Source organism: Xiphias gladius, chromosome 14 (genome assembly GCF_016859285.1).
Source record: "Xiphias gladius isolate SHS-SW01 ecotype Sanya breed wild chromosome 14, ASM1685928v1, whole genome shotgun sequence".
In the NCBI taxonomy this organism is placed as follows: Eukaryota; Metazoa; Chordata; class Actinopteri; order Istiophoriformes; family Xiphiidae; genus Xiphias; species Xiphias gladius.
Window position 1 is genome coordinate 383,989 of NC_053413.1, and position 10,922 is coordinate 394,910.

Sequence of the window (10,922 nt, forward strand, 5' to 3'; positions counted from 1 at the left end):
GTGGGGACCAAAATGCTGGACTCCACAAGTTTACATGGCTGTTTTTCTGTGACTTGGATTTAGGGTTCAGGTTAGAATCAGGTTTAGGTTAGATTTAGAGTTAGGGTAAGGGTTAGCATTAGGTATTCAGTTGTGATGGTTAAGGTTAGGGTAAGGGGGTAGGGAAGGCCTTATGTCAGTGGCAGATCCCCACGAATATAGTAAAACAAGAGTATGTGTGTGTGTGTGTGTGTGTGTGTGTGTGTGTCTCTCTCTCTCTCTCTCTCTCTCTAGGCCATTCACTGTCCATTAGGTTGTGGCATCTTCATATATATTGCGCAGCGACATATGCCCCGTCTCCTTCTACTATGGAGTATTTTTAATTTTGATATGTCATTTAGCTCATTGAAATTTGGAATTACAAAACTGAACTGGTTTATAAAAATGTTCCTTGTATCATTAATTGATTCACATTTTAAGACGAAGTGCACCTCTGTCTCAAACTAAGCACGTTCTGTGTTCTTTCAGTTGCCAGAATGTTTTGTGTGTTCCATGTTTGATTGCCACTTTGTGGTCACTGAGCCTGCACTTCGTTAGGATCTGCCTCTGCTTTCTATCTCTGACATTTAGAGATCTTCTGCCAATTCATAATCTCTGTTCAGGGACATATAACATTCTGATCTACTTTGGATTTTAGTGTTTTCTTTCCAGTGATTCAAACAGGTTTCTTTACATTGTGTTATAATTTTGTTTACTCTGATGGGTGTTTGGAAAGCAGTGTTATTGTGAGACTGGTCAGAGTGTGTTTGAGAGGGAGCAGTTAGTCTCAGCACCAGCTGACATAGGGGGCTCTTTTCTTGGCTCAGCTCTTGGGTTTGGAGGGCTTTGGAATTGAGGGTGTCTGGGTGGCTTTAAGGTGCTTAATGTAAGCATTCTCTTTTGTATGTTAATTATCTGCCTAATTCTGTTTGAGAGGCATTTGTTGGTGTTTTTCTTTGTACGTGTAAAATGTATCTGCAGAATTCTCCATGTAGAGATTCTGTTGGGTGTTTATCCAACAGGTACAGCTATGATGTCTGAGTGGACCCATTACTAAACTACCATATAGCGCAATGGCCAGGATAACACTATCAAATATTTAAAGCCAGTTTTGAATTGGAATTTGGAAGTTATAAAATTTTTTGTTAATTGCATTTACAGCAGTTTGAGCTTTTCTGTAAGTGCCTTCACTGTCAAGTCGAAACTTTCTGATGCTGTTATGGTTATACCGAGGTAGGAATAGCTCACACTGTGTTCAATGATTTGAGTATTTATGGTGAACTGGTATTTGTTCTCCTGGCATCTTGGGCGTTTTTGAAAAATCATGATATTAGTTTTCTTTATATTTACTGCCGGGGCCCAGTTCTGGCAGTATTTTTCTACTATGTCCCGCTGTTGCTGTAGTCCTTGTTCAGTAGCAGATAGTAGAATGAGGTCATCAGCATAAAACAGAGACTTCACCTCTTTGTCTAGGGGGGAGAGGCCACCTATCTCCTAAACATGCTTAACATTTTAGCTATGGAACCAGGTTTCTAGTTGCAAGCTTGTAGGACTAGTAGTGTTCCAAGAAAAGAGGTTATGGGCATCTCTTGTATACCACTTGGTCCGGGGCAGATGCTGATCAGGCCTTCAGATCAGCATCTGCTGATCTCTCAATCTTTGTGTTTTGTGCGATTAGTTTTGGTTTTTTTTGTCATTTTTTTTTCTTTTTAATGTATTAATTTCTTTCATTTTACTTAAAGAATTATATTCTTTTTTCCTCATCTCATTACTGAATTGTACTGTTCCTGACGCTTTGGCAGTATTGCTCACCTGATATTCATCCAAATAAAGCACACTAAATTGAAAAAATGGAATTGAATTGTAACAGAGTATGTAAACAAGGTCCAGTGTATTTTCTACTTTTGTAGCAAATTTTCCATGTTGGTGGAATTTCAGGAAAACGTCGAGGTGTGCTGTTGAACACTGATGCTGCTGTACAGCTCTCGCAGGTAGACTGCTATATAAAACAGTAGTGAACACCAAGCAGATCGTTAGGCCAGTACTACAGTATTGACAGCAATGATTCTGTCTAGATTCAGTATCGAGTTAATCCTCCCAGCTTGATGGACATGTCCTGAATGTTGCTGTGTAGCCATATGTCAATAACAACGAACATGGAGAATTTCTTTAGCTCACCCTGGACAGTCCATTGTAGTCATTTTGACAATTTCCAGAGGGTCCTGGCAACTGTAACTGAGTTTCACTGTATAAAAGTGCCCCACTTTTTTTTTTTTTCCCGTTGAAAACATGTAAAATTGACAAAGCACTGAAACATTTGATTGACAAGAGGCTGCTGTGTCTGCAGAAGCTGCCATGGCAACCAAAAATGTTTTATTATAACAATAGTGAACATAATATAAAAAAACAAATTATTACATATTTTCTATTCATGTTGAGTTCAAGTTGATTTGAATGGGTTAAATTTGGCAGGACATCAGCTATAATCAGCAAAAAAATAACTATTATTAGTTGTACTAACTGTTAGTGTACAAGCAGCTAGTATACGAGAAATGATCATTCACCATTTTGTACAAATTGCTTGCAGACAACAATCAAACTAACACTGTCAGTGAAATTTAAGAAAAAGCAAAATGATTTCCCCATGACTGAATACTTTAGTTCATTTCTGTAATGCTCCTGGAGCTCTCAGAGCATTATTTAAAACCTGTTCAGATGTAGCAGAATTCAGGCAATGGAGCTCCAGAGTTAGGACACAGCCAGTTTACTGCCCTCTTAGAGGCTGTACTGTATACTTTATATACTCATCATATAGTATAAACAGATTCTATAGGTGTTGTAAAAATCATTTACTGTCATGTGAATAAAATAATACAGGATGTTAGCCTGTTTGCCTGTTTGATAATCAAGCGTCCATGCAGAGAGACTCCACAGCGATGCTGACAGAGAGAAGCAGAGCAGGTGCAGCCTCAGTCTGGCTTGGTGCCGCTGAGTGAAGCTGCAGGATGGACCTGGGTGGAGTATTTCAGAGGGACGTCCAGACCCACCAGAGGACCCACCACACTGAGCCACGTCAGCACGTAGTTCACTGGCCTGCCAAGACACACACACACACCACACACCACACACACACACACACACACACACACACACACACACACACACACACACACACACACACACACACACACAAAGTAAGTACTATGAACATGACAGGTATCTAACAATACTATCTGAGATTAGCAGTACTTTAACAGACACAATATCATATCAGCATGTTGATGAGGATGTGATATCATGTGCTGCTGCATGAACCTAGATGCAAAACTTGCTCATCTTCATGCAAATGCTAAAAGTTACATGCATGAATCAGCTTCTTGTGTAACAGCAGTCTTCCACTGTGTTTTTGGATAAGTGAATCCAACAGGGATCCTACCTGTGTTGGTCCTGAGCCGCCTGCAGCACAGGCCTCATGAACTCCTGTGTTCTACAGGGGTGGAGCATAAAGAAAGGCTGACCCAGCAGGGGATGCTCCTGACACACAGACAGAAATCAGATATCAGTGGAGCTTCATGGAGGAAGACAATGACACAGCAGCTGACAGCTGCATCTTTCCTGGTTTTACCTGCTGAGTGATTGTATTGAGAGGACTGTTCCGAAGTGGAAGCCTGAAGTTTGGATGAACAGAGCTCCACACCTCCTCTAATGACAGGTTCCTCCCCTCTAACACGGTGACACACGAGGAAGAAGCAGCAAAATAACACACAAGGAATCCTAATAACATATTGACATGGCTGAAATATACAGAGGCAGATAGACCCTCTGTTACTGCAACAATACTTCACAAGAAACCGATGAGAACTTTTGTCTGATCTTTGAGTCTAAAAAGCATGCTTTCAAACCTTAAAAATGGGAGCTGTGATGTGTAGGTTCCCCTTCCAAATACTACACAAACTCTGAGAAGATTTCCAAACATTTCAAATAAAAAGCAAATTGTTTTTTTCCCATCAACTTGTCCTATGCAAGTATTTTTCAGGGAAGCATTCCAAATCAAATAATTAAAGTGTCAGAACTGGGAGGCTGTACCTGACAATATCTGGAACAATCTGACATCACGCCCACTTAGCACAGTGGTTAATCAGCTGTGTGAAGGTGAGTTATTAAGAAGGGTTTCAACTTCTTTCTAAATCTCTTTTTTCATTCTTTACACACTACTTCCCTAACATTTAATGTGAACAATTGAGTATAACATCCTGAATGGGGAGACTGTCTGAAAGTGTGGTCCTCATTTTATCAGTTTCCTGTGTCTCGCCCCTCTCTCTGATGGCAGGCTTTTCACCCACCTCCCAGTGTGATCAAAGCAGGTATAGTGTAAACACATTTGACTTGGTGCGGTACTATGTACAACACAGCTGGTCTAAAGTATTCCCTGGCCTTTAAAAGTGCCCCAGTACAAGTACTTCAGTTTAACACTCAAAAGTCAGGGGGGCAGTCAGAGTCATGTCTGACAGCTAAGGCAAACATAGTCTAACCACTAACAAAAGACACATCTACATTAAACAATAACATCTGTAAATAGTCACTATAACAAACACACAGTTATGTTGGCAGTGGGTGTGTGTTGACTGTCACTGACTGTCTCACATGTAACTAACCCAGAGTGAAGGCTCTGAAATAGAGCACAGGAGTACTGTAGCAGCAGGAGTACAGGATGTGATACTCGTACTGAAGCACCTGGCTGCTGCCTTCAGACACCGAAAAGACTCCGTCATCTTCATCATCATCATCATCATCATCATCTATGTCACCCTTGATGTGGTCAGCATCAACTGAAGCAACAAGAACAGACTGTGGAGGAAGAGAGATGGTGGGGTTCACTATGTACAGCAGCTCAGTCTGGTACTATTATCTGTGTCTGCTTAGGATGAAACCCTTTGATAATTGAAAGGTGGAGCTGTGTGTGCAGATTATTCAATTCCTACTTAATTAAAGGTTAATTTTAATACAACTGAAAGTTAAAAGAAAAGACTAATTGCTGAAATTCAGTGATATTTAATAGAGGTAAAATCAGAAAATGAAGCACATGATATGAGAGGAATGTTGGCATATTCAGTCCTTCACCTCTTCCTTTTCCTGTTGCTGCTCATCAGGCCAGGAATGACAGTCGGACCTGGATCCTACCTGCTCCCACACTGGGCTTGAATTAATGACGACTGACCTGAGAGCTGTCTTCCTCAGGTAGCCCTCCTGTGATCCCTGAAACCAGATCAAAAATTCCCATTATGTATATATTAACGGACTACAGCAGACTCTCAGGCTCTGTCTACACTCCTCACCTGGACTGGCTCCCAGCTCCAGCCATCTCTCAGCTGCTCTGACCACTGCAGGAGGAGCTGACAGCAGTGATGGAAAGTCTCCTCCTCCAGCACATACGAGCTCATCACTGTGAGGAAACATGGTGGAAGGTAAACCCCATGTTGTGCCAGATCAAAGAGTTTCCATACAATTAAAAGTGGCAAACCATAGGGAAAAAAAGCTTGCTTTACCAACCTTAATTAATTTTGTTGAGTAGTTTTCTATGAATAATCTTTACCTAAAATGTAACCAGTAACTCCAGTTGACAGATAAATGCAGTGCAGTAAAAAGTATAATATTTCCTCTGAAATATGAGGAGTGGGCAATTAGAGAGGAGATGAGGAGAGAGGAGTGAAGAGACAGGGAGACGGTGAGAGGAGGAGAGAGGAACCACACGTGTCTCTTCAGCAGAACGTGTTGATTAGTCAGCTGACCTGATGGACGGTAAAAAGAACAACTGGGCTGATGTGGAAAAGGCTTCACTGTAACATGATGCTGATGCAGCAGATCACACAAACTACCACTGGAAACAGACAAATATCTGGATCTGTGGGTGGCATTGTTTTTTATTTCTACACATCTGACAGCTGAGTGTGTCACTGGTAAAAACAACCCCCCTCCCTGCATCTGTCTCTCCAGTCTCCTACCCAGCTGAGGTGGCAGTGAGGAGCCCCGTTAGCCAAATGCAAAGCCTATATTTTGAAAGAAAGCCACTTTACTATTGCCACAGTGTTTCACAGTTACTCCTTATGGTTGTGATGGATCTATCATTGTCCTATCAAACCAGGCCATATGACTGAACAATTGTTTTGGACTTGACCTTTTCTTTTTTTTTTTCTTTTTTTTATTGACTTTATTGATTTAATTTTATTCTTTTTCTATCTTATTCTTGGATTTAGTTCAAGGTGCCAACCAGAGCAGGAATAATGCAGCAGTCAAGATTGAAGTATTCCAGCATGCCAAGAGTGCAGACTGTTGGGCTCTCTATGATATGGTCTTTTTAATTAATTCATATCTACTTGCATGTGTAATATATATATATATATATATATATATATATGAATGAATATATAATAATGACTGTATTGGTACTGATTAGTTTACATTAAAAAGGGAATCTGAACAGATGTTGTGTGCAGGAATTCTTGAATATCGAATTGTTGTGCTTCCCTCTAATGTGAACATAAGCAGTGGTAAAACTGTTGCACGTCAGGCTTTCACAAAACTTGTCAGGATGTAGCCCTTGAATAATTACCAAAGTTGAAGACTACGTCTACGTCACGACTCGGCGTCGCTTCAGTTCTCACTCCGGCGCTTACGACGTCTCGATTTTGACGTCGTTCCAACCTTTTTTCGATGTTGAGATGTTTGCTGGCTGAGGTCACATCTTACTGCTGCGACTTCCTAAACAGAAACGAGCCATCTTTTGCGTCTGACAGGTGGAAAAAACACAGTAGAACACAGTCATTAGTCTGACATAATCTCTCTGTTTGCCACTGCTGGTTTGGAGGGGATGGATTTTACTCTTTAACTTCACCTTCGTTCCTCTCCTGAGTCATCCGACATGTGACCCTGCCACTAGATTACAGACCACACACAAAACCCCGATCAGATCCAGCGGACGTGCGTATGTACTCCGCCAGTTCTCTCTGTAGCCCGGTGCTTACAGCTGAGGGAACAGAAGCGTCAGTCCCAACGTCTATCTTCCGGGTCGTGAAATCACGTGACAACCACTGTCACCTGTCCGGTGATTACATTTCTCAGCAAGGCAACAGGCTCGCACCGAAAGGGTTCAAAACACGCATCGCGCCAGGAAAGGCAGTCACATAAACAAGTTTAATTTAGGCACCGTCTGTGCCCTTCATTAGTCTTCGCCATGATGGGTTTCCTGTTGTTGGTCTTCAGCGTCGCTAGATGGCAGCACAAAGCAGCTCCTCAGCACACTGTGTGGGAACTGCAGAGTCAAGGGGGCGGATATTCTCAGCCACCTATCTGAGTTTTATGCGTTTTTATTGTCCTAACACTGGATCCACGTTGACTCTATAACGGCTACTGTTCCCACGCTGAGGACAAACGCACTAACATCACACACATTGACTTTTCATCAATCCCCACTGTTATGGGAGTTTGAACATTACATGAATGTATCCAGGACAAGGCTGCAAAGAACCATGCTCACCTCTGCTTCACATCTGTATCTTCAGTTTCTTTTGAGAAGTCACACACAGCAAGGTGCAGATCAAAATTCAAGCATGTTGCACAGCTCTTCTCCACTACACAATGCTGTATTCACCAGATGTTGTTGGCTATCTTACCCTCATCAGGGTGGCTCCCGAGGCTACTCCTTGTTTCCTCATATACAATACATTAAACAATCATGTGATCGACATGTCACCACAAATACCACACACCCAAACTATTAAAATCACTTTTTTTGGGGAAAATATTATTTAAAAAATATCATGGCTCTTACTTGATACAAAAATTACAAGAAAGGTCTTCTATAAAAGTCTAATTCTTCGGACTACTCTTTCAAAGCACAGTGTATTCAAGTTACTTAACATTATGAAAAACTAATAAATAACTTAATGAACCCTAACCTTCACATTCAAACGAGTCCATCTGCATTTGAACACATCTCTCCAAGGACATAGTTCCTAATAACTCTAATGGAGAACAACTATAATCCAGTAGACTCTACAGAAATGGTTAATAGTTTGATTCCTCATTGAGCCCTCTTCGGCTTAAAGTGCCCACTTTAAATCCAGAACGCCCCGCTTTTAAGAAACAACTTCTCTAAATTTCCCACTCTCTTAGACAAACATACCCTCTTAATTCCCAGATATTTCCCAGAGGGAAGAGACTGGTTGATTCATTTGCATGAAATGTTCTGCAACTGGATAGATCTCTGTTTTTAAGACTTTTATGTTCTGCTATTCTTTGTTTTCATTCTCTTGAATGAAGTTTTTCCTACAGATCTTTTTCCACAGGGACATGTTAATACATAAGTGACAGCCTTTTTGTTACAGGGGGTGGGTGAACAAATGTATTTGGATGAACTACATGATCATGAAGATAATTCTCAAGAAGGGATGAGTGAAGCACAAGATAGAAAAATAATACCTTCAAAACAGAGGATCTATTTCATTCCACTTATAAATCAAAATACATCTTTAGAATCATACTGAATGCTTGTTCAACAGGAGTAGAGGGGTTAATTAAAAGCCAGGATGAAAGTGTATAATAACTTTCCAAGACAATAAAGACAGGCATTACAAGAACTACAGAAATAAAAAATCTTAACTGATAAGCCTGCTGATAATTCAAAACACATCAGACTATGTAAAGGACTTAATATATGAAAAAATGACAAAACTATGAAAAGTGGTCCTCCTAATATTTTCATTTTTCATGTCCACAAAGAGAAAAAAAATGTTGACAGAGACAATGAAGATGTCACAAGAGACTGAAGATGTCACAAGAGACTCAAGTTGTCAATAAGGACGCTCAAGATGTCACAGAGTCATGATTGCCATAAGAGACTCAAGATGTCACAAGAGACTCAAGTTGTCAATAAGGACGCTCAAGATGTCACAGAGTCATGATTGCCATAAGAGACTCAAGATGTCACAAAGAGACTCAAGATGTCGCAAGAGACTAAAGATGTCAATAAAGTTACTCGAGCTGTCACAAGAGACACAGCATATCACAAATAGAATCAAGATGTGACAAGGGACTCAAGATGTCGATAAAGAGAGTGAGGATGTCACAAGAGAATCAATATTTTGATAAAAAAACTCAAGATGTCACAAAATACTCAGCACGTAGGTAAAGACACTAAAGATGTCGATAAAGAGACTCAAGATTTCAGAAAGAGACTCAACATGTCACAAAGAGACTCAGGTTGACGATAAAGAGACTCAAGATGTCACAAAGAGTCAAGATGTCACAAAAGGCTCAAGATATCAAAAGAGACTCAAGATATGAAAAGAGAGTCAAGATGGAGACAAAGAGACTCGAGATGTAGATAAAGAGACACAAGATGCAAAAAAAGAGACTCAAGATGTAGATGAAGAGATCCAAGATGTCACAAAGAGACTCAAGATGTCGATAAAGAGTCTCAAGATGTCTTAAAGAGACTCAAGATACCGATTACGAGGATCAAGAGGTCACAAAGAGACTCAAGATGTCAAAAAAGAGACTCAAGAAATGCAAACAAACAGACTTGAGATGTCACAAGAGACTCAAGATGTCGATAAAGAGACTCAAGATGTCACAAGAGATTTAAGATGCGGATAAAGAGACTCAAGATGTCACAAGAGACTCAATATGTTTATTAAGAGACTCAAGATGTAGATAAAGAGACTCAAGTTGTCAAAAGACAGTCAAGATGTCAATAAAGAGACTCAAGATGTAAAAAAGAGGGTCAAGATGTTGATAAAGAGACTAAACATGTCACAAGACACTCAAGATGTCGATAAAAAGACTCGAGATGTAACAAAGAGCCCCAAGATGTCACAAGAAACTCAAGATGCCACAACAGACACAAGATGTGGAGAAAGAGACTCAAAATGTCACAAGAAACTCAAGATGTCACAACGGACACAAAGAGACTCAAGTTGTCGATAAAGAAAGTCAAGATGTCACAAAGAGTGTCAAGATGTCGATGAAGAGACTCAAGACGTCACAAAGAGCTTCAACGTGTCACAAGAGACTCAAAATGTCAATGAACAGACTCAAGATGTAACAGAGTGCCCCAAGATGTCACAAGAGATTCAAGATGTCACAAGAGACTCAGGATGTCAATAAAGAGACTCAAGATGTCACAAGAGACTCAGGATGTCGATAAAGAAACTCAAGACGTCACAAAGAGTTTCAACATGTCACAAGAGACTCAAAATGTCAATAAACAGACTCAAGATGTAACAGAATGCCTCAAGATGTCACAAGAGACTCAAGATCTTACAAGAGACTCAGGATGTCAATAAAGAGACTCAAGATGTCACGAGAGACTCAGGATGACAATAGAGCGACTCAAGATGTCACGAGAGACTCGATATGTAGACAAAGAGACTCAAGGTGTCGATAAAGAGACTCAAGATGTCAATAAAGAGACTCAAGATGTCACAAGAGACTCAAGATGTCGCAAAGAGAGTCAAGATGTTAAAAGAGACTCAAGATATCAAAAGAGAGTCGAGATGTTAATAAAGAGACTCAAGATATCGATTACGAGGATCAAGAGGTCTCAAAGAGACTCAAGATGTCACAAAGGGACTCGATGTCAACATATCGATAAAGAGACTCAAGATGTCACAAGAGAATCAAGAGGTTGACAAAGAGACTCCAGAAATAAAAAGAGACACAATATGTCGATAAAGAGACTCAAGTTGTTGATAAAGAAAGTCGAGATGTCACAAAGTGACTCAGGATGTCACAAGACACTCAAGTTGTTGATAAAGAGTCTCAAGGTATCACAAGACACTCAAGATGTTGATAAAGAGTCTCAAGATGTCTTAAAGAGACTCAAGACATAACAAAAAGACTCAAGA

The 10,922-nt window shown here is 40.3% G+C and overlaps 1 protein-coding gene across 1 annotated transcript; it reads right to left on the bottom strand.

The window, feature by feature from the left end:
- Nucleotides 1–2,363: 2,363 nt before the first annotated feature.
- atg10 (ATG10 autophagy related 10 homolog (S. cerevisiae)) lies at nt 2,364–7,282 on the bottom strand. The gene is made up of 8 exons (XM_040142932.1): nt 6,911–7,282; nt 6,629–6,805; nt 5,355–5,461; nt 5,140–5,274; nt 4,674–4,866; nt 3,644–3,741; nt 3,455–3,552; nt 2,364–3,111 (listed from the first exon to the last, which is right to left on the bottom strand). Exons 3-8 carry the CDS (start codon nt 5,457–5,459, stop codon nt 2,988–2,990), a joined length of 753 nt encoding a protein of 250 aa, XP_039998866.1. The 5' UTR covers nt 5,460–5,461; nt 6,629–6,805; nt 6,911–7,282; the 3' UTR covers nt 2,364–2,987.
- Nucleotides 7,283–10,922: the final 3,640 nt, after the last annotated feature.